At 36.1% G+C, this 24,878-nt stretch overlaps 1 protein-coding gene across 2 annotated transcripts; it reads right to left on the reverse strand.

The window, feature by feature from the left end:
• Nucleotides 1-3,370: 3,370 nt before the first annotated feature.
• LOC101253512 (nuclear pore complex protein NUP85) lies at nt 3,371-21,833 on the reverse strand. 2 transcript variants are annotated; one of them, XM_004245115.5, is made up of 18 exons: nt 21,164-21,833; nt 18,414-18,516; nt 18,214-18,324; nt 18,028-18,111; nt 13,584-13,655; nt 13,394-13,450; nt 12,484-12,603; nt 12,214-12,414; nt 11,936-12,046; nt 11,816-11,853; nt 11,549-11,705; nt 10,964-11,065; nt 10,771-10,827; nt 6,239-6,385; nt 5,349-5,419; nt 5,161-5,248; nt 4,803-4,859; nt 3,371-4,017 (listed from the first exon to the last, which is right to left on the reverse strand). In XM_004245115.5, the coding sequence occupies exons 1-18, from the start codon at nt 21,550-21,552 to the stop codon at nt 3,823-3,825; spliced, it is 2,160 nt and encodes a 719-aa protein (XP_004245163.2). In that variant the 5' UTR covers nt 21,553-21,833; the 3' UTR covers nt 3,371-3,822. The 2 variants fall into 2 exon arrangements, 1 of the variants encoding a protein (XP_004245163.2); XR_003247645.2 differs by lacking the exons at nt 3,371-4,017; nt 4,803-4,859 and adding an exon at nt 5,814-5,986.
• Between the last annotated feature and the right edge of the window lie 3,045 nt (nt 21,834-24,878).

The following is a 24,878-nucleotide window of genomic DNA, read 5'->3' on the forward strand; positions in this document are numbered from 1 at the left end:
ACTTAGATCAAATCAACTACTATTTGTACATATGACAGTAGAATCATTTCAGAAAATGCAAGTGAAATCTATCTCAAAAAGACATTTTTGGGCTGAGTGAGAAAAAAACATAAATTTGAAATATGTATTTTGGTGCTAACAAGTGGTATCTCGTATATCCTAATACTATAAAAATACACTGATAAAGAAAATACCACGAGGTCCTATACACTGATAATCTCGCTAGGATTATAATGCAATGGATATTTGCAAGGATGCATAATGTACTACTCCCTTGGTTCCAATTTGTGTGATTTTAGTTTAACTGAGCACTAAATTTAAAAATATGATAAAACTTTCAGTATTTCAAAACTAATCCTTGCACAAGTACATTTAAACTATGGTCGAAATTTCAAAAATACATCTTAATTAAACTAAGGTCATATTACCTACCTCTCTCTAAACTCATTCTTTTGCAATTTTGTATGACTTTAGGCTTACGTGGCACACCCCTTGACTTCACGTAGTTGAAGCGCGTGGGAGATGTAGGTGTACAAAATTACAAAAACAATGAATTTGGAATAATAAGACCTTAGTTTAGTTAAGGTGTGTATGAGTACTTGCACCTTATCCCCAACTTTAAAATAAAATTGTATCTTTATAAACTTTGCCAAATTAGTGAAACCAAACATAGTAAGATGTTGATAGTTCATTAAATATTGGTAAAATATGAAAATATGTCCTTTTTTTTTTCAATTTTGAATAATAACTAAAAGAAAAATGTGTCATACAATTAGGGCAGAAAGAAATAATATTCGACGAGGCATGAAATGTTATACATGACTACTTATATACTTCAAAAGAAAACTTTGGCCTTCCAAAAATTTATTCGCATGAAATGAACAATTAGTGGACCTAATCAATGAGTATGACCCTTGCCTATTTTACATTAAAGGCTGTAAACAATGTCATCTCAATGTTAGTACACACTATATTCACATTACCTTGCAATTGACATTAATTCCAACATTATATAATGCATGTATTATTTAGTACCACCAACGATATATTGTTGTAACACTCCGTAGTTAAAATAGACCAAAAATTAATTTTTTTTTAAAAAAAATCTGCAGGTGCAATCAACGGTGGCATCGACGGTCCGTCCTGCACAATCGTCGATGTATTCAGAAACTCCCAAAACTTCAGCCGGAAAAAATTGGCTAAGTCTTGATCGACGAACGGACCGACGGTTTGTAGGTTAGACGACGGTCCATAATCTGCGACTGTCGATCGAGACCCCTATTCACCCACTCTCTGACAAGAGCTACGGATGACCAACACGGTCCGTAGGTGGAAAATTTGCAGACAGTTAAGGGAAATGCAGTTGGGTCAACTTCAAATGATCATAACTCTTAGCAAAAAATGGACTATGTGACCCATGACCTACCCACAGATAGATAATTGAATTAGCTTTACATAGCCACCGATCTTGCTAAAATCAGACCTCCGAGTAAAAAGTTATGCCCATTTTAGTAAAGGCCTGTCGAACAGGCCCCGACGACGGACCGTCAGTCCTGACCGTCGTTTGGCCCGACAACAACTTTTCTAGGGGTCTTTTGGACCTTTCCCATCCGTTTAAACCCTAAAGTACGTCTTTTTGACCCTAAATCATCATATTTTAGTCAGTTTAAGCCTAGAAACATAACTAAAGCATATCTAAGTCAAACATTAAATCAAAAGTTAGAAAATTAGAAGCAAGAAAGGAGAAAAAGCTCAAGAACCTTAGTTGAAGAACACAACAAGTTCCAGCAGTTCCAACCCCGAAACCTAAGTATTTTTCCGTGGATTTCATCACCAGGTATGTGGGATTTCATTAGTGGGTTCCTTTCACCCATTGGGTCCCTAGTTTTTAGTCAGATTCTTGATTCTCATATCATGATTAAACCTAGGGTCTCTAGAACTTTGATAGAACTTCATGATTTAGTTAAATATATGTTTCAAATCAAATTATCATGTTATTACTCAGATTATCGCATGAAATTCAGAACCCTAGCTTTGTATTTCTTTAGTTCTTGAATTACACATGTTAGGTCAAATATTTCAGACACTTCAGATATACATGCGTCAGTTATAAATGCATAGTTACCAGATTAATTATTGCATTCTCAGTTTGCATGTTTTTTTTTGAGCTATCTAGTATTTACAGAAACTCAGACATAATCAGTAAATTTACAGAATTCATAGGAGTGGCATAATATCGAGTTGAACTAGGGTTCAATGTACCTAATTAGTCCCAGATTTACTAACCAAGTAGGTTGTAAGTCCCCTCTGTAGGCAATCAGTTTAGTGATCACGCCAGCATGTCTTTATACCTCTGACAGGGTATATTGGGTCCTCTCGATGGGGCGTATACATCGGACTCCACTTTTAGCTCATGTGGTTTTATTATCGGTTATTAGTAGCTCCCACAGTTCAGTCAGACTCTCTGCATTGACCGTTTATCAGTATATTCAGTATTCAGTTTCAACATGTTATAAATTGGTCATTGCATTCAGTTAGCTCAGAATTCAATTAATCATGTCAGATTATTATACTTACTTTTATGCTTGTTCAGTTATGTTTTATTTCAGCTTTACTCTATCCTACATGCTCAGCACCTTTCAAGTACTGACGCATACGTGCACTACATCTTCTCGTGATGTAGGTTCAGGTTCTCAGCATCCAGATCACGCATAGATCAATTTCCCGATCTCCAGTTCAGCAGATTCAGTGGTGAGTCCTCATTCTCCGAGGACAACAGTCATGAGTTTCATTTTAGTCTTTAGTCATTTAGTTTCAGTTTTTGCTAGATTTAGCTGGAGCTTGTCCCAGTATTTCTAGTCCAGTTTAGAGGCTATTTTCAGACATAGTTAGTTTCAACTTAATAGTGAATTAATATTACTTTGTATTAAACTCACCGATTTTTCATATATCTCAATTTCAGCATATGGATATTCCCCATTTTTTCATTATAATTTATGATATAGCTTTCGTAACAATTTATTATCTTTAGTATGCTCATGATCATGCCAACAGAGTTATCTTGAGATCACTTGTAGTCCTAAGCTCCGTGTCCGCGCCTCAGAGGTAGTTCGGGGCGTGACAGTTGTGTTAGTATATGGTGACTACTTTTTTACTAGCGTCCAACCAAACAATCTTATCAACTTAGGAATCACGTAGTGTGAGGGATAAAAAGAAAATGTGATGGAATAAAATTATTGTATTTCATATTGATCCCATATATATAGTGGAAAAAATTATCCCAGATTTAGTAATCCTGGGATAATTTGTTGCCAAACAAATGACCCCTTAATGTTGGAATTACTGTTTCAAAACCGCGATCAAATGACCCTTTAGAATAACGACAAGGCATATGATAAAAATGGTCAAAACAAATATAGAACATGATTATTACAATTAGCCAGCAACTCTTTACAGAGTTCTATCTCAACACATTAACCAGGTATGGGCAGGGGCATTCGTGGTGGTTTACAAAAGCATATACATTGTAGGTACCCCAATCCAGAAAGAAAAAAATAAATAGCCTGAAGTTCTCATCCAAACGCTTTCAACGGGGTTTAGCTCTGTCTAGTTCTGCAGCATGTAGGTGACAGAAGTGGCTCAGAGGGGGCAAGACCATTCGTTATGCAGTGTCAGCTTCACATATGTAGCTTTTCAAGTTAACCCCTTCAAGAAAAGAAACAAATAACAAAATGGGTAGTCCGGATTTTGTTTTCTGCTGCAAGTAATGATCGGAAAGATGCAACCAGTGATCTATCAAGCAAGAAAACAGGGGTAATAAAGTCACTCTTCGAGGATTGCACGACCTAGGTTAGTGGCAAGTGCCAGCCTGACAGAGCTTAAGGCATCAGATGGCAAGTCAGCTTCAACAAAGTCTGGCCGCAATCTTGCCATGGACAATTCTTGCAGTTTATTCAACAGAAGCTGAGTTTGAGAAACATTAACCAACGGTCGCTCCTGCCACATTAACAATTTCAACTGCACAGGAAGAAAAGAGGAAAACGGATGAGGTCAAAGATGAAACATGCACCAGCTATTAAATAACATATAAATCTGAAAGCATTGTGAAGTTTTCAGCATGAATTAAATAAATAGACCGTCAACCCAATTTTCTAACCCACTGGGTATATTGTCATTTGGAAGACTTGATCATAAATGCCCCTCATAATATATCAGTTCCAGTTCTGATATGAACTAAGATTCATGTATTCCACAAGTAACAGGAGTATTATCCACAGAATCAAATGGTAGAGCAGATACCCACTGACTAGCTTCTCTTTTCTTTTCTTACTTGGGAGAAATTTAAAACCTGAGCAGGAGCGAACTAATATAAACCCCCAATGAAACATAATTCAAAACTAGAAAGAAATAAAAGCAAGCTACACTACATCAAACCCATAACTGAAAACAAAAATAAATAAAAAAAAGGGAAAAGAAAAGAGTAATTACATAAATATTTACTAGCGATCTAGATTGAACACTCATAAACTTCATCTTCTTTCATGTCAACCTTTTATAATTGTCTTTAGAAGCCAACATATTATACAAGAATCACCAGCATTGCCTGACCAAACATCTACATAAAGATGGGATATTGATCTTATATCTTATAGGTTTTCAAACATCATCTTATATCTTTTAGTAGTGGGCTTCCTACCTTGCGTTGATGTGACCTATTCAGCACCTATGATTTTGAAAAGAAAAAGAGAATTGATCTGGCAAGTCTAGCAAAGAATTAAATCAATAGTCAGAGAGGTACTCACTGAATCATATAGAAGAGGTAACCAAAAGCGTTGCGGCGTGGAAGGATTTTTCATGAGCTGCAGAGTAAACAAAAGAAAATTGATTCAGGGGCCAAACAGAAGGGTTTTTGCCTTAGATAATATATATAAGCATCCTAACAACTATTTCAATCCGAACCTACACAACACTCCGGCTGCCAGGTTTCATTATCAAATCTCATGTTAATTTATTTTCAGTTTCTAATGGTAGCTGCTTAAGTTATCATCTTATAAATCAACAGGACTGGATATCAAATGCAAAATCTTATACACACACAAAATGAATTTTTTTAATCAATCTAATGTTATTCTTCATTATTATAAAAGGTGGCAGACATACAGAGACGAGAGCTTCAGCTGCATTACGAGCTGCATCAGTGGGTGTATCACCGTGAACCTGCAATAGGGATCTCCTAAAGTCCCTGTACCTGTGCAGTAGTAAACATAAAAACTTCAGAGATTTAAAATGCTTTGACACCATGTTTACAGGTGACATCCACTAATACAAAGTGAGTATTAAGCAATTACTTGTTCAGAAACTCAAGTCCACCAGCAGTTCTAGACTCAGAACCCAGCAACTCTATGAGACCCTCCCATTGCTGCAGGGAAAGAATAATAGAATGATCAAAGAGAATAAGCCAGCTAATTCTATGAGAAAAGAGATGCTGCTTCAGAGCCAAACTACTAGACTGACTTGGAACAAATATCTCAGAGAGCAATCAGACTCGTGATAATCAAAATAGATAACTCTAATGGTGAACCAATTCTACCAAATTAATTACGACAAGCCATGTTTTGGCTATCTTCGTTCTATTTCATTGTTTCACTTTTCTTCTCTTTGCTGGGGCTGGATTCACTTTAACCCAGACCCTAAAAAATACAAGCTTAGCAAGATTGGACTTCTATAGCATTTTGAGGTTTCTAACATTATATGAATCACAATTATCATCTTAACAATACTTAAGGGCTTCATCATGATAGTCCATTACCCACATTGCTTAAGCTCCTTAATCAAGCACCTGGTCAAGCTTGCTCACCACCATCTATACAGCTGCACGTAGTGTACCCATATTTGACATATGAAAGGTTCAAAATTTCTTCTGGACATCAAATCTCACCCATCAGATAGCAAGTTTTTCACAATGCACATACTTGGATAACTGGGACTACATGGATACATGAAACGCCTGTGAATTACTTAAAACAGTTGAACCGTCTGCAAACCAACAGTCTAAAGAATGTATTCCTTTTGGAAAAAAGAACCAAGAAACACGCTCAGCACACATAACATACAAAAACTGCAATTTAGAGAAATGGGTATAAAGATGTGAACTGTACAGACAGAAAAGTTAACACAGTTATACAAGAATTACGAAAATATACAAGGCACTCAACCACTATAACCAAGAAATACAAACCTTGAATCCTTCATCAGATACAGACTTCCCCACGAAATCAAATAATTGCTTGGCAATTCTGTTTAAACGAAATTCATCTCGAGCTTGCTGTAGCCAGAAGACACCAGAGCCTTTTCTCCCATGTTTCCAGTGATGCACACCAGCAATCTAATCAAAAATATGAAATACAAGTTGAAAGTACTTTGAGTTACTGCAGCAATTTCTTTGAACATAATAAATTACTTCAGTTAAGGATTAAACTACTTTTTAAATTTTAAATTTCTATAGAATAGATTAGTTTGTTGAGATAATTTAGCTTGTAAAATTTTAAATTATGCAGATTTTTTGTTTTAAGTCGGTTATCAAAAGCTCTCCTATGCTTAATAAAATTATTGAGACATGTCAATTACGTTTAATATTTTGTTGTTCTACCATCTTTTAAAACCCAATAGTAGTGCTATCAAAGATGGAAGTACAAAAAAAATCTAAGGTTTGTTGAGGCTTAAAGCGCATAGCCCAAAATAAAGCATTGGCTTTAATGGAAAAAGTCTCAAAGGGAGAAAAAAAATGCAAATACATATGTTTTTAGTGCAAGACTAATTATTATAAACAGGAATGACAAATATATGAACAAAAAAATTGAAAAAAGATTAAGATACTGAAATATCAATTGTTTAGTGGCACCTCTTCAGAAGAGGCTCACTTACATGGAAAAATATGCTTCAGAACCTTGATGACTACACTGAAGCGCACATAAAGCAAGGCAAACTGCTCAACACGTTTTGAGTCTTGCTTCAGGGCTTGAGTGCGCGCTTGACAAGACTGACCAACAGTGGTATCAAGAGCCTCATAATCTTTATGGGATTTGTGAGTTCTAAAATATTTTCAAAAAAAATTTTAACTCGTGCTTATTTTATACACACAGTGCTATTTTCAACTAATACCGACTTAGGACCACTATCAATTTTAACATATTTTCAAACATGGCAAACAGCCATCTCTCTTACAATGTCCTGCCACATAAATTCACTGGTGAAAACTATCAGAATAGTCCGTGAAAATGAAATCGTATTTTGAGAGCTAAGTATTATGGGATATTATGATGGAAGAAAAATCCTTACAACAATTTTTTGGAAATCCTACTATTGTCCAGATTAAAGCACTTCCAAAAGAGCTTCTAGACACTCATGTAACGTGAGGAAAAGTCATGTTACAAGAGTTTGTTTGTTCAACAACACTCGAAAGAATTCACAATCACAAACGGCCAAAACCAAAATTGAATAGGAGCAGTTCTTTTATTTTTTTAAAATTGATAATGCTGTATTCCTCAGCATTAAGGTTATGCTTGCCACCTCCAAAAAGTGAGTAACCAAGAGAGAAGAAAAACAACTTACAGAGGCCTAATAAATCTACAATTTGATATGTTCCCTCTAAACAACTTTTTTTACACCAAAAAAGCAAGATATAATACAATTTCATTTGACTTTTTGAATAGAATTGGATCTATTTCAAAACATCTCAAAGTTGTCTCTCCACACAGTCCACCAGATGCCGGCAAGTACCATCCTCCACCACCTTTTCTAACTTTTGCTTCCTTCCCTTCTAATCCAGCAGCTACGTACATTTGAGGTGTGCTCTTGCATGGTCCATCTAGTGTTAGTTTGGTTGAGGAAAATTTCCCAAAGATGGGCAATGAACTCACAATGAAGAAACAAATGTTTTGTTGCAAAGAAACCATTTGAGCGCTATCTGCATCCCTTTCTTTTGCAATACTTCTCGAGTGAGACGCTACCATTTGAGCGCTATCTGCATCCCTTTCTTTTGCAATACTTCTCGAGTGAGACAAGCTGTACCACTAACCATGTGAAGAATTTCACCTTAGAAGGTACCAAGCTTTTCCAAATGAAGTTCCATTGGTATTGTGGCCTTCTAGATACACCTTGCATCTCTATCTGGTATGTGTTCTTAACTGTGAAATCTCAATGCAACTAGAAATTGACCCCAATGACAAAGTTATATACTCTATAATATAGGGCTTATCCACATTCTTGCTATGCTTCCACAAGACCCTATATGGTTATGTTGTAAAACTACTGGGGCCTCCTAATTTCTTAAGTAATGATGTCCCACTCTCTCCACTTTCCAGTCATTTAGCAGTCTCCTAAAATAGAGATCTCATCATCTCATTCCTGAGGTGTCCTCCACACTCACACACTCTTGCATCAGGGTTGTTAAAAATTAAAAACAAATTTGGAAACAATTCCATCAGAGGAATTGGTCAATCCATCCTTCTTTCCAGAATTTACTATTGTCCCCATACCCGCCATCTTGAATTTCAGATTTTGTCTCCATCAGTAACCACAAATCCCTAAAAGTTCTCCATACTCCAACCCCAAAAGGTTCAATATGACCATCTGTGCACCAAGGGTTTAGTTCACCGAACTTTGCCATGATCACCTCCTTCTAGAAGGTGATTTCCTCCTCATTATATCTCCATAGCCACTTCATCAGAAGACTAGTTTTTTAGTCTTAGATTTCTGATTCCCAGTCCACATCCTCACCTCTTTCACCAATTTGAAATCCTTTGATCCATCTATTGCGTAGTACAATTCTTATCATGTTATCATAACCTTTCATTGTCAAAATAAACAGGAAAGAGGATAGAGGGCAACCCTAACTCAACCCCCTCTCAAATGGAAAAAAAACCCATAGGTTCTCCAATATCCATTTACAAGAACAGAACCTTACAATTTTAATACAATACTCACTCCAACTCAGCCATTTACTACCAAATCCCATTTGCCTAAAAATATTTAATAAGAATTTCTAATAAACATGGTCAAAGACTTTCTGAATATCAAGTTTGCACATTGATTACACCAGGTGCAACTCCTCTCATTCTAGAATATACACATTCACTAGCTATGAGTGTTGCATCCACAGTTAGTTCCCCTTTAATGAAAGTCATTTGATGCTTGTCGACCAGTTTGCTCACCACCTTCTACAACCTTTCTGCTAGTAGCTTTGCAATAATCTTGTATACTCCACCTACCAAACTTATTGGTTTGTAGTCCTCCAAATCAGCTGCACTTGTTTTAGATAACAACACTATGAAGGTGGCATTGCAGCTTTTTTCCAAAAACCTGGTCGGATGGAAGAACCGTACAGTTCTTATGATATCTTCCTTCAACATAACCTGGTTAGGATGGAAGAACCATACAGTTATTATGAATCTTCCTTCAACATTTCCCAAAAAGAAAGAAAATCACTGGAAAATCATCTGGTCCAGGAGCCTTCTCCAGAATACACAACTTGATACAACTCAGAATCTCCTCCTCAAATTCTCTTTGTAGCCATACTTGTTTAACTAGAGACTATTGATGTTTCATGCAACTGCAGCTCAGGTCTACAAGGTTCAATCTCCTTGTACAGTTCTTGGTAAAAATTCTGAGCTGCCTCCTCAATTTCCTCAGGATTAATGACTGTGATGCCATCAACTTCTAAAGTATTAATGCAATTAAATTTCTAGTGAGCAGTAGCAATTCTATGAAAAAGAGTGGTGTTCTTATCACCATATTTCAGCTACTGTATCCTGGATCTCTGCTTTCATGCTATCTCATCATCTTTTGCCACCTTCTCAAACACCATGGTCAAATTTGTCTTTTGAAGAAATCCATCATCAGCAAAGGCTCTCTGGTCTTGAATAGCTTCCAAACTAGAAACCTGACTAAGAATGTCCTCCTTCCTCTGCTTCCAATTTCCTCTTTGTTCTTGCTCCACCCTTTTAGCTTTGTTTTAACAATTTCAGCATCTAAGCTAAGACATATCCAGGTCGGACATTAACAATGAAGGAACCCCACCATTCATTCACTTTATCTTTGAAACCCTCCACTTCCAGCCACCAAGCTTCAAATCTGAAGTAAGATTTCTTCAGCTCTCAATCTCCACAAGTGAACGGAGTAGGATTGTGATCTGATCCTATTTTTAGGTAGAAGGCTCAGTTTGATATGAGTAAATTCCTCCTCCCATTGTGCACAATCAAGGATCCGTCAATCCTGGAAGCACTCCTATGATTATCCCCCAAGAGGAACAATTTTCTTAAATTGCAACAAATAAAGCAAAGGAGAAGTGTTGAAAATTGCTGCAGTAATTTTTTTAAGCATAAAAAATTTATTGTTTTGGTTTAGAGCTAAACTACTTCTCAAAATTTTAAATTTTATATTGCATAGATTAGTTTGTTAAGATATTTTAGATTTTTGAATTTTAAATTATGCTGATCTTTTTATTTAAGTTGGCTATTTAAAGCCCTCTTATGCTTTATAAAATTATTGCGAGACATTTTCAATCAATATTTTGAACTTTTTTGCTGCATTATCTTTCATAAAAATAAAACAACAGATTGAAAGTGAAGCACTTGTATTTTCAAAGTAATCACAAAAGTTCTAATACATACCATTACAGGGAAATCATATCAGAGTCCTTTTTATTGCGCTTAAGAAAGTACTAACACCTTAGAGATTAAAGACAGCCAATATGAATATATCATGGCATACCCTCATAATGTTCGAATTTATAGTGTCAAGTTCATACAGGCGGCAGATCTCTATACTCTGCACAGAAAAGCAACATTAACCAAGCAAGAATTATTAAGTAAACACTAGATTGAAATGAGACTGTAGAGAAAGATAATCGAGGGCAAAACCACAAGGTGAGGAATCAAAAGAAAAGTTACCCTGGAAGATGTACCTTTAACAGAATTTGGCTATGCTGTACAGGCTGCTTGTACAGCAAATTCTCCAATAATCTAATCCCTTGTTTTATGCATGAAGTCAAGTATATTGGCGCAATCTGAAGGGAAGTGAGAAACAAAGATCCAAAATATATTAGTACAAGAACAAAAATTTGAACTGAGTTTTCAGAAACCAGTATTTAGCTTTTCCACAGATTGAGCTTCCAGAATACAGGTTCAGAAAAAGCAGCTTATAAAATTCCATTATGTATCCAAACTGTGTAAGGGAATAAATAGGTAAAAGCTCTCCAGCATCTAGAAATTGTTTTAGTGTTCAATTGTAGTTCTAAGTTACAGGCTGTCTCCAATCCAGAAACATCTTAATTTTTTCCCCATACAATTTGGGGGCCATACTGAATCTCACTCATGTCGTTTGGTTTTCTTTAATTAGGGTGAAAGCTGAACCCTACACACGTACAAGGGGAGATAAATGAAGAGTTTTAAGTTTTTATTTATTTATTTATTTTAGAAACAAGTTAAAGTAATAATGCAAGTACAAGCAAATCAGGCATTCATTTGCACAAGTTTGTATCTCCACATACTTGCCACGTTAATGCATGAGAAGACAGAACTTGTGCATATACAAGTCTATGCAGCTCTTCTATGCTAACTCCTCCAAGTTTGGAATGCTCTTCATGCAAAAGAATTTCTGCATGAGTGCTCCCAGCTGTCAACAACTCTACAGCATGTGCCATCATCCTTGAGAGATGGGAAAAAAGGACTTGCATCAGACAAATAAACGGAGAACAAAATGTGAAATACTCAAGCCACCCAAATGAATAGTACAAAGAAAGAGAAAACTAACAAACCAAGGGCCAAATGATCTTGAACACTCTGCTAGAACAACCTGAACATATAGGATATGCTCATGAGTTTTGCACATATTAAACATTAACTAAAAGTTAAATTAAATCTATAGAGTGGTTCACCTCAGTATTTTCTCCAAGAATTCCAAGTATAAGACCAAACAGCTTATGGGGGATGGAAGCTGGCTTTACTTGCATGCACTTCTTAGCTGAATTGTGCATGCTCTCTAGACCCTACACCAAAAAAAATACAATGTTTATTTTAAGCACAAACATAACAGCAAAAGAATCTTCTTGCTATCCACTTTTGGATGATTGTGCAACAAAGTGGCTCAACTTATGGATGATTGTGCGACAAAGTAACATTAGATGTTTTAGATAAATTAGAAAGAGGAACTGACCGCAGTAAATGGCCTAACATATAAGAAATGGGATATAAAAAGCTCCATCCAGTTGAAAGTTGCATTTGATAGAACAGTCGGATTTCCCAACATGATCTGGATCAAATTTTTCAGCCCTTCTCTGGTCTGCCGGTGATCACATTGAAGCCAGTAGGAACTGCAGTCCAGTTTACTTATTTGTGTTCTCCACTTCTCCCAAGCCTAACAGCAAAAAAGGCATCAGATGTTGTCCGGTAAAGGCCACTCATCATTAGTAAAGGCCTAAATTACCTTCATGAAGTCAGGCTTGGTTTTGTAACACTCGCCCAAATTGTCTTCTCTCAGACTCGGACGCATTCTAGGCATCTTGGATATAAGAACAGCAACTGCTTCAACCAGTCCATTCTCTGTCTTTTAAGAGCAAGAACTAAACAGGTTAAAAGAGGAAACAGGAAAGCTGTAATCATAGTTCAGAGACCCTTTTGAGAGAGACGGGAATTCTTCAGAAACTATCTGAGAGCAATCAAATAAAATTCTCATTGCTCTCGTTCCCCAGGACTTCAGTCACCAGCTTCCCAATCAGCAAGTGAACAGTTGCCTAGACTTAATCTGATGATATCACTGTTACTTGCCCAATCATAGAGAGAGTCCTCTACCCACAGAGACTCATTAATTGTAGATCTTCTTTAACTTGACTAGTTAAAGATAAGAAATTATAATGGCGTCAATGCTAAAGATTAGTGATGAAAAGGAGGATATACAGTGATCTCTCAAGCTGTTAAGAGGTAGCTTATGCCAACTAGAAGCTAAAGAAGAACAATGCGATACAAAAAGAACAAGAAAGTCCACTTTATCATCCGACATGGCAGTGCATCCTGTAGTTAGATCTCTCAGGCAAAACACGCAAAGAGTGATAGACTTTGGAACTCGATAGAAAAGGTACACGGCCTGATAAGGTGTCAAAGCTCTGAAAGACAACTCATTGCCCCATGATTAGGTATACCAATATAAGGAAGTGGCAATAACTGCTCCAAATTTAACTGATGTACAGGTTGTTTACGAGGGAAAAGTAAGTAAAGAATATAATGTTACGTGAATATCTAGGTTGTATTAAGCTATGCTAGACTGCTACTAATCACAAGTTCAAAATTTTTGCCTCTCCTTTTTTTCTCGTTTGTCAGGTTAAGTTCGAAATTCTTACCTCTCGACTAGATAATTGATCAAACCGGTAAGAGCCATGCAAGCGCAGCAATTTTACCTGCAAAATTGGCAATCATAGACTTATGCACACTCCTTGAACAAAATCCTGATATACATCACAGTATCACACAAGCAACAAAAACTTGAATGAACAATTAATAATGGTTGATATCCACAAATAATATGCTCACCACAGTTTCCAGCCAGCCAACAGCCAATGCTGATGACATTGCATCCCAGTAGTTAGGATCATCTTCAACAACCTGTAATGATCAAATAAATTGGAAATGAGCACAGAAAGATGGAAGTGCTACTCCTTCCATCATAGTTTAGTTATGGCTGAAATCTGAACACATACATAGACAATCAAAGTTGACATAAATTCACTTAGACAACCCAACTACATGTTTCAATTGAACTGTCAACCTTCCCAAAAATTGTACAATTAGACACTATTTTGACAATCCAAAAACATAAGGAGAGTATTACAGTCATTGCTGATGTGGCAAAACAGTGAATTAACTAACTATATGTGACATTTGAGTTTTTTCTTTTTTTTAAAAAAAAAAGGGAAAACCTATTTTAGAATCTATCTAGGGGGGGGGGGATCGCAGCTTATAAAAAAAATTAAAAACAAATAATCTAGAAAAAAAAAAAGGAAAAACTATTTTAAAATCTATCTAATAAACAAAATAAAAATAACATTCGCAAAAAGAAAAAGGACTTAGAAAATCTGCAACTTCTGATTGTGGAAAAAAAATTCTGAAATTGTTTTTGCAACTTTAGGCTTAAATGGAAAAAAATGTGTTCTTTTGGCCTTTTCACGTGCCTGTTTGATGTGAAATTCATGCAACTTGCCAAGTCAGCGAGAAGTGTTAAAATGGCATAGTTGGACCCTAGTACATGTGTTTTAAAAGGTACAAATCTTAAATGAAGTGTCTAAGTGAAATTCCGTACCAACTTAGTTGTTTGAATATATTTCAGTCTTTAGTTATCCTTCTTTGTACTTTGTTTTTTAAAATGGTTAACAGTACATTCATCAAGGATACTTACACAAGTTGTATGGGTGCCCAGATCAAAAGGGACTACAATAGGACGAAAAAAAACTTTATATGTGTAATCTTGGACATCAAAGTAGATTCTATATATTCTAGACATTCTAGTTTACACCAAAATAGTAAAGCACTAAACCCTTCATCTTTAAATTCTCCATGAGTTTCCTTTGTCTTCAAAGCATCTTTGGTTCCTTTTTTTCCAAAGGGTCCAACAAATACAGGTTGGAACAATTCTTCAGCTCTCTTTCTGACTAGATAGATTTCCTTCTCTATTCCAGATAATTAGAACATTAGTTAATTCTAGTGGCATCACCCATCTAATGCCTCTAAAGTTGATAAATGTTTTCCAGAGTTGATTTGTCCATTTGCATTGTATAAAGAGATGATTGATTGTCTTGCTTGCTCTCCACATAAGAAGCATCAGGAATATAAGCGGAAACCCCTCCATGCTAAGTTGTCATGATTAAGGGCCTCGTTTTTTGCCAGCAACCAAACAAAACAATCTACTTTATAGGGTATCATGACGTTCCATATCAAAATTCCAGCAAAACATTTGGCTCGTTGAGCTCTCTAAGGACTGATTTGACTGGGAACATACCTTTACTAATCCCTTTGACCCAATATAAAGAACACATTTTTCCTTTGAGGATTAGTAATGTTGTATTCTTCAGCATTGGGAATGCTGGCCACCATTAGAAACATGTTACAAAGCAAGTACACTCTAGATTTAGAAAGCTCCTAGAAATTCTACTAACGACTCTATTTCCTCTATACAGTTCTGTTTACACCAAAAAAATAAAGTCTCTAGGCAATTCCATTTCACATCATGGACTGCTCTAATTTTGTCTTCAAAACACCTTGCAATTCTCTCCCTCCAGACTGACCACCATATGCAAAATATAATCCTCCACCATTTTTTTTGACTTTCACTTCCCCCTCTTCTCATCCAACAACTCATTACATCAGCTGTATGTTCAGGCATTGTCCAAACTGTCTTTGTGAGACTGTAAAACATGTTCCACAATTGAGCAGTGAATTCACAGTGTAGGAACAAGTGATTGTTTGTCTCCCTAGTCTCATAGCACAAAAAACATCTAGTCACCACACCTCTCCCCTTCTTTTGTAACACCTCATGAGTAAGACATGCCTTTCCTACCACTAGCCATGTGAAACATTTCACTTTTGTAGGGGCTATGTTCTTAAGGGAAATGCCTCATATATGTGGCACATTTTCCTTTTTAGTTCGTCCCCAAAAGAATGTCACCTTTCTACCATAAGAAACAATTTAAATTTAAAATTCCTCTTTTACACTTATTAAAATGATTTATAACCATACAAATGGTCAAGGAGTGTTTTAAACCACATACTTCCTTCGTTTCTTTAATTTTGTCCGAACTCAAATGGTGTCACATAAATTGGAACAAAGATACTTTTAACCATACCAAGCCATCTTCATTGGTAGAAAACCCATTGAAAAGCTCTAAGATATTCATATAAAATCTGTCATTCTGCCAATCTACCAGTCATTTAGGTGTCTTCTAAAGCTACAATTCCACCATTGGTCTGACCATACTCCACAGTTCTTCCAAAGTAGCTTGTTGCTGTTGATATGGGCTATAGATATCAGGAAAAGATTGTTTTAAAGGTGGTGACCTAACTCAACATTCTCCCCAAAAGGAAATTTTCTTTTCCATTTCCAACTTTGAAGTTGGATAAACTATGAATAATTGGCCAAAGACATCTAATGGTTCTTCAAACTGACACCATAAGGGATGTACACTTGTTTGGTAGTCCAAAAGTTTTCCTCCGACATTTTCCTCTGGTCACATCCTTCCAAAAGGGATTTCTCTTCTGAAGCCAGTTTCCAGTTCTACTTGCTAAGTAGACTCTGGTTTTGAGCTTTAAGATGGCATATGCTTAGGCTTCCGTCATTTTGTTGTTTAAGAGAATATCCCATTTCATGTAGTGGATTTCTTCTTGTCAGAGTTCCCTTAGCATACGAAATTTCCTCTAAAGCATCAATTCTATCAGCAACATTGGCAGGCATAGAAAATAGGGACATCGTATATGTAGGCAAAAGCATCAAGAACAGTTTCGATAAGAAACAGTCTCCCACAAAGAGATAGATATTGACTTTTCCAATTTGGTAGTTTCTTCTCACATTTCTTCAGGATCCCATTCCAAATACCCATTGACATGTTCTTTGCTCCAAGGGGCATTCCTAAATAAATGGTATGAAGCTCACCTACTTTCCACCAAAGATCTCTACTAGAGAGTGAATCTGTGGAATTGTATTGATTGGATATATAAAGAATTCTGACTAGTTTACATGCATCCTGAGACAGCTTCAAACAGAATAAGAATCACTCTTAGCCTTCTGAGTTGAGATTTTTCTGCATCATATAGGATCAGTAATCATCAGCGTAGTGTAAGTAGGAGATTTCAACTCCATTTTCAGTGTTGAGATTGGCTTTGAAGCCCTAATACAGTCATTGCTCTTTGCAGTCCTCAAGATATCATTCAATCCGTCCATTGCTATGATGAATAGAAACGGGGAGAGGGGGTCACCTTGTCTCAGACTTCTCTGTGAGGGAAAATAACCACTGGGGGAGCCATTAATTAGGATGGAAAATCTAACTAAACTGATGGAATGTGTGATCCAGTTAATCCACCTTCAAGGCCCATTCTCTGTAAGACTTTCAATAAATAGTTCCAGTTGAGATGATCAAAAGCCTTTTGAATGTCCAGTTTGCAGAGATGATTTGGGCATGCGACGAGGAGATGCACGGATCCCTCAGTGCGGAGGTATGAGAGGTTAACTATGGATGGTTTCAGGAGAGGTAGAGGTAGGCCAAAGAAATACAGAGAGTGGTGATTAGACAGGACCTCGCATAGCTTCATCTTATCAAGGACATGATGTTAGAAAGGAGGCTATGGAGGACACAAATTAGGGTAGAAGAGTAGTAGGTAGTTGAGTGTTGTCTCACTTATCCTTTACATACTCGTAGTTGCAGCAGTACTCGTATAGTTTCTTGTTCTTCAATTTCCATCTCTATTTGTTATTTCTTGTACTTTGATTATAGTATTATTTTGTTGTATATATTCCTTTTTTCAGAATGCTTCATCATTTTGTCGTGGCTTCTTCGCTTCTTTTATTTATTTTCCCTGACTGCTTTGTTATGTTTTTTCCTGAGCCGACGGTCTATCAGAAATAGTCTCCATACCTCCAAGGTAGGGATAAGGTTTGCATACCCCTGATATTCACTCTAATTTTGAACTGCTTCTTCTTCTTTCTTTTTTTGAGAAAGGTAAAGTTATATCCATCAGCAATGAGAGTATGCTGGCAACTAACCAAAAAATTACAAGGACAAGAAACCACAATTACAAAGAACCTAGGATTGAGCTCACACCTGCTTAAATACAACTAAATTTTAATCTTTATGTCTATATCTATCTCCAGTCAAATTAGAACACTTAACTGTGACTAATAATTTATTCATCAATAATTGTCAGTAATTATTTATCAACTAATAGACCCAACAAATGTAAAGTTCACAGGGATATTAATTGACAGCTAAACCTGTACTCCAACAAGTTCCTGCTGAAAATCCACAAGCTTCGAGTGAATAGTTGGTAGAGTTCCCGAGAATAAGGAATTGTAGTCCTGATGAATGAACCATGCATTAAGTTAGAAGAACAGTATAAGATCTGTGACATCTGTTGGAGAAAATAGAGGAAACATATTCAGAATAGAAAAGGAACATACAGCTAACCAATCTAGCAACCGTTCAGGAATCCAAGATTGAGATTGTTTGTCTATGTAAAATATCTCCAATAGCTCCCACGCAGCTTTCAGACACACTGGCGCTGCAATTTCCTAACAGGCACACACAGTCACCAGATAAATACTAATAGCGAAGGTCAGAATCTGGGCAGCCAAACAAAAGTGTGATGATAATTACTCACATTTACTACCGACTTGGCATCTTCGATAATTGATTTAGGAGGCGATTTTTGATCACTGAGAAGAGAACTTATCTCTTTGCTGTACTCTATGACATGCTCCCACCTAATTACATGTAAGATGTAGTGTAACTGTCAAATAGTGACCCAATAAAAGGACATATTCCCCCAGGCTGCTATAGTATGGATTAAATATAAAACTCTCTCAGATCTCTTTAGAGAGAAACTTCAAGCTTCTGGACTTGGAACTCGTTTTTCTAACAAGTTTATATGACATAGAGCTCCTGTTGTAGATAGGGAAAAAATGCACTACGCTTGTAGCAGCACCTCCTCTTAGGTTTACAAGGTAAAACAGTCAGATATCTTCAAAATTTATTAAGAGAATAATTACAAAAATAAAACCCATAACTAAAATGAGTAGCATGGGTGAAAAGGGGTCTCCCTGTCTCAACCCTCTCAAACTACCAAAGAAAACACGCAAGTTACCATTCACAATACTTGAATACCTAATAATGGAAACCCGATGCTTGATCCAAGTTATCTGTTGAATGCTAGAACTCTTCTTCAACATTATTTAGTCCAAGAATTCCAGTTTACATGATTACACAACTGCTCAAGGTCTAGCTTATCCAGAATTCCTGAACTCTTTGCTTTCTGTTAGAGTCAACAGCTTCTTCTTTTTTTTTGATGAAGTAAGAAGAATGTCATTAACAAAGCATCAAGCAGATGCACAGATTACAAAAAGAAGAATGTCATTAACAAAGCATCAAGCAGATGCACAGATTACAAAAGAAAGAAATATCAGCTCCCAAAAAGGCAAAAAAATCTATCTAAACAGCTAACAATAGAGATCTATGGAGCTGATAAATTCTAGGTAAGAATCGACACTAAGTAAAAGAGAGAGACTAACCCAACCAAAAAGAGTAATCAAACATCTTGCTTTAACGGTAGAGATGGGAGTTGGGGTACCATCAAAACATTTGAGTCAACAACTTCATTTGCCACCAAAGTTGCATCAAGTATATGTCTTCCCTCAACAAAAGCATTCTGCGATGTAGACAATGTCTCATCTAATACCCTCTGTAAACTATTGGAAAGCATATTAGAAATAATCTTATAAATACTTCCCACTAGGCTATGGGTGCATATCTTCTTATGCTCGATGCACCCTCCTTTTCTGAAATGATGACAATGAAAGATGCATCAAAACTTCTCTCAAATTCTCCCTTTCTTGAAATTCATAATGGTTTCCATCACCTCACCTTTGATCCAAAGTGAACACATCCGGTCTCGCAACTTTATCTACCGCACAACACTCCACCACCTTCCTCACCTCCTCTTCCTTGATCACCCTCTCCACCACTCCCTATTAGCTAACCACTAGTTATGTACCAACTCGGGAGGCAAAAAAAGACGTTTTTACAAAGGTGTTAGGACTACGACAATTTGCCAAGTTATCAGAGCAAGGTGGACATTTAAAATGCATATGTTACAACTTGAGGGGAGTATTCAGTAGTCAATATCTATCAGTAATGCCAAATTTCAAATTACAAATTATTTTCTTGTTTCTGGGATAATGGTAACATCCTGAATATATAGCAAAAGCAACACCGGAAGGTGCTGAAAAATAATCACAAGCTCACCAAGAAACCATGAGGAAACTGTCAAAAGCTATTCTAATCTAATCAGTTGTGTCATTACAATTAGCCTATTAGATCTATCAAATCCCCTGCATCACCCAAGAGATACTGTTTACAGCGCCATTATAGGTTTATATGGCTAGTATGGTAGATCAAAGATCATATTGAGTCTAAAATTAGATAAGGTCGATAGCTAGATAGAGTTAGTAGGCGTTTGGTCATTGATTCCAAATATTTTTCACTTTATATAAAATTTATGAAGTTGGAGTTGAAGATGGAGTTGTGTTTGGTTATACTTTTTGCAAAGGAGAGAAGAGAGCACTATTTCTAAGTCCAACAAAAACATACTCAATGTAATCCCACAAGTGGGAACGGGGGAGGTAGGAATTAGGACGTACGCAGCCTTACCTCTACCTTACAGGGGTAGAGGCAAATAGGTTTGGAGCACGTTCTCAAATTTGGAATCCAACCCCAAGTTAGATTTGAAAATTTTACAACCACAACACTGATTTTGAAATAATGTCAAAAATTATTTTAGAAAAAATTAAATAAATTTCATGGCCAAACAGCTCCTAGTGTTCCACTACAAAGAAAACACTTCCCATTGGAAATGTATATATATGATGTTGTATGGTTGAATAGATCAAAGTGGTTGGAAAAACAAAACATTACAGACATTGTCTCTCTTTTGGACTAACACTATAAGATGATCAATATCGAGGATTTTTTCCTTTTTAGGAAAACCACTCTAGCTTACCTTATTGAGGAAGTATCTCAGAATTCACAAATACTATTATACAATCTCGAAAGAAATAGAAGGGTCAGGAAGGGGGAAAACACTCCTGTTATACCAACTAAGAAAGGTTTCAAGAAGAATATCTTCGAAGCAACGAAGAAGCCTTCAATCTCAAACACAAAACAATGGATGAACTTGTTCATTCACATTCCCTGAACTGAGAATTGATATGGTTTAAGCTCGTGAATATTCTCATACTAAACACGCATATGGATTAAAAAACTACTTGAGGTTATTTCAGGTCTATTTCAGCTAAATCAAGTTACAGGTTTACCATTCCGCCATTTTACTTATCCGGAAAGAACTGAAAAACTTACCACTCTGCCTTGTAAGGAGGGATATCCAACGACATTCTCGATGCTGCAGACAAAGAATGTTTCCGGCTCTGAAGAAGAGCGAAAGGAGTCACTGAACTGTAGGCCATTCTCCTCCATCTTGCAGCATCAACTTCCTCATCTCCACTGTTACTAAGCTTCACTTCCACCACTCTTCCGCCAGCCTCGCCTTCTCCGTCCGCCGTCTCCGACTGAGGCTTCCGGAAAACTGATACTCGGAGAGTATTTCCACACGCCCATGAAAAGGAGAGTCGATGAATTGGGGATTTGAGACCATGACGGAGAGGGTAGTTGACCACGGGTTGATTTTCTGTCTCCAGCGAGACTGGAACCATTGCAAGGTCATCGGATTCTGACGTCAGCCCTGGCATTTCGCCGGATTGTCGCGGATGCTACAGAAAATGTTTTTCTTGTGTATCTACCATCTAGGGTTTTAAGAAGGGGTTTATGGCAAAGCGAGGGAATGAGTTCATAATTTCAATTTGGGATCTTTACGGACTACACATGGAGATGTGACATTAGGTTAACAGACCGCGCTTTGCGTAATGACAAACTAAACTAACTTAATTAGGTTATGTGTTGTTGAATATGCTTTGCATTTTATGAAGCTTATAAATATACAAATAGACTAACTTAATTAGGTCAGGCCATTAGGTTATGTGTTATTGAATATGTTATGTATTTTATGAAGCTTATAAGCATACAAATGCACATATGTCTTAGTCTAATAAATTAATATATGTTCATTTTGATTTAATGACGTCTGACAATTTACACAGTAGGAGAATACTAAAATGAAGGCTCTGCAGTCGACAACTTTTGAGAAATCTCTAATTTATCAAAGTTTGTCAACACGTATTCACATTCTTAATCTATTTGATTTACTAGTTTTCAGAAGATAAATATATATCGAATAGCATTAATTTTATTTCAACATGCAACATGAGTAGATTAAAAAACTTATAGACAAAGTTGTAGAACTACTAGTTTTATTTGTTCACCATCTTTCCACAAAGAATCATCATATAATCGCCAGTCGTTTTTTCTTCTGGTCTATTACATATCATTATCTATCTACACAAAATTAATTTCATGTTATTAGTAAAATTATCTCATAAGAATTCATACTCTCATAGTGCTTAAATGTAATATAGTACTCCTAGAAAGGCAAAGAGTAGTAGCATATTACATTTATCAAAATAATAGAGATAACAAACAAATATTATCTTAGTAGATGATTGAAAGGCACACAATATCAAATAGTTAGTCACAAAGTGTTGTCTTAATGTACTCAAATAGTTGACTTATAGGTTAACGCATTTGCTTTGAAAGAGAGAAATTCATTTTCCTACTAAGTTCTTCAAATAGTAATAACTAAATAATTCTCAACGTAATGAGGATACTATAAACTTTAAATGAATTTACGGTTTAAAAATTAACATATTGTTAGATTGTCGGCCACCAAACTCCATGTGCGTTAGCATAATATTTTATTCATAATTTCACGTAAGCGCACAATTAAAGAAGGATAAGAGTTTCGGGTGGCATAATGTCCAAGAACACTCTATTTTGAACTTGGGTAGGTTCTAACTGAAATGTAACATAAATCTGTCAGTGTATACACCTAAAAATAATGCAAAATTATTAATTTTACAAAGGTATGCAAAAAGCCTTACGATAAAAAAAGCTTTCAAACTCTGTATTTTTCTCATCATAAACCACAAACTATGAACTACCTAAACTGGATGAGTTTTTATGTAATGAGAGTAGAACTATTTATAATCAATTCCACTTGAGTATGCACTTGACTATTAAAGTCATTGAATTCTTCTAGCTCTCAGATAAGCTCTACAATGCATAAAGATTTTTTCCAGTGCGATAAAGAGTTAGATAAAGCCACCAACCAGTGGAACACCGAACATTAAACATTGCACCTTCGATTGTCATTTACAGACGAAGTGTACCAAATTGCTCGTGGACGGTAAGTTGCATACCTTACCATTTTGTGGAAATTCGGGCCAAGTGCTTGATATTTGTTTAGTGTGTGCTAAGCTTTTAAAGTTATATGCAAAATCAATTATCAATTTGGACAATCAATCCAAAAAAGATAGTGAGTTTTACAATGTAAATATTCGTTCGAAACAAAGATTATTACAAAGTAAACAAATAAAAAAACTTTAAATATCCTTCTTTTACTACACAGACATATTTTCAGATTTAGCTTGTGATCCTCATTATGTTTACTCGTGATCATTTGTTATTTGTTCATAAACTGCACATTTCACGTCATTTACAAAAAGGGTGTCTTATAATGATTGAAGCAAATTTTGAAATGCGTACCAAATGTCGTGTCTAATTTGACAATTATATCACATACAATCTGGAACGCTTCTTCCAGAACATATTTTTTAATGAAGGCAATTTTTTAGTGTCCCCATCCGCGTTTATGATGGATCCTTCTTTTGTTGTTATTCCTGAATCTACGACACGTACTTGTACATGGGTGTAAACTGGGTTGGAAAGATATAGTATGCCCTAACGAATTGTTTTTCACGAAATCGGATACCATGGAGAAAGCTATCAAACATGAAATCGGATCTTAATGACCCCAATTATGCAGGCAAAGAGAGAAGGAGTACCTGTTGTTCGAGACAAGAGGACTCATCCAATAGTGGAACCAAAATAGAAACGACTCTACCTTGAGGAAGAAAAGTAATATAAAGTTGCATATGATTTACCTCTCTCAACTACTCATATCAGGCAACCATATCAATCTTCATTGTCATAGTTCGACTTGTCAAAACTCTAATCTGGCTAAGAGAGGAACTGCAATATACATAGACGGTCATAAAATGCAATAATAGGAAAGACATTAATGTATTCCAAATATACATAGAGTTACAAGCATCCGCAGGTATACACACAAAGAAAGTTTTTAAAATTGAAGTGGCAACCATGCAATCTGGCAGTCTTTTTTTCGTATTAAACTAAAACATAAAGCGGGTAAAAATAAAATTTTAACTAAACTTTAATATTTTATGTTTCCATGCTGAGCTTAGTGGTTATTTTAATTTTAGACTCCTGGTAAAGATGTATAAATGTCACGCCCTAAGCCTACATCCTAGACATGGCCGACACCCAATAATCATTGTTAGCCTTGAACGGACCCCTGAACTGGCTTACTTAACTCAGTGTAAGACTTAACTCAATATAAAACAAGGAGCATTCTCATAAAGATAACTTAAAATAAATGTCTTGGCCAAAATAACACTTATGCAAATAATGAGAGATTCAAAACTAAACTATCTGACCGTCTACGTCTATGAAGCCTCTATAATACTGAGATGGATGTTGGACAGAACCCACAACATCCTATAAAGAAAAATTAAAAAGCATGTACTGTCCTCCAGAATGCAAGAAGGCTCACCACTGACTCTGAGTGCTCAACTGGATCAACGATGCACTGGATGATGCTGATCTTGGTTACCTACGTCTGCATCATGATACCATGCAGGCCAACAGAAATCAGTACATTGAATGTACGAATATGCGAGTTGGAATGCTAATAAAAACTTAATCTTGAAAAGAGTAACAAGAAACAATTACCTTGGCTTTGCTCGTCTCATGAGTAACTTAACTTAATATAAAGCACATAGACATATGCAATATACATAAAAGCTTGTAAGAACAATGAGAC

Source organism: Solanum lycopersicum, chromosome 8 (genome assembly GCF_036512215.1).
Source record: "Solanum lycopersicum chromosome 8, SLM_r2.1".
In the NCBI taxonomy this organism is placed as follows: domain Eukaryota; kingdom Viridiplantae; phylum Streptophyta; class Magnoliopsida; order Solanales; family Solanaceae; genus Solanum; species Solanum lycopersicum.

Coding starts and splice junctions, on each gene's coding strand:
- LOC101253512 (XM_004245115.5), bottom strand. CDS start 21,552: ATGCCAGGGCTGACGTCAGAATCCGATGACCTTGCAATGGTTCCAGTC. Junction 12,047..12,213: donor ATGTTAGGCCATTTACTGCG/GTCAGTTCCTCT, acceptor TTTTTGGTGTAG/GGTCTAGAGAGCATGCACAA. Junction 11,066..11,548: donor CTCATGCATTAACGTGGCAA/GTATGTGGAGAT, acceptor ACTTCCCTTCAG/ATTGCGCCAATATACTTGAC.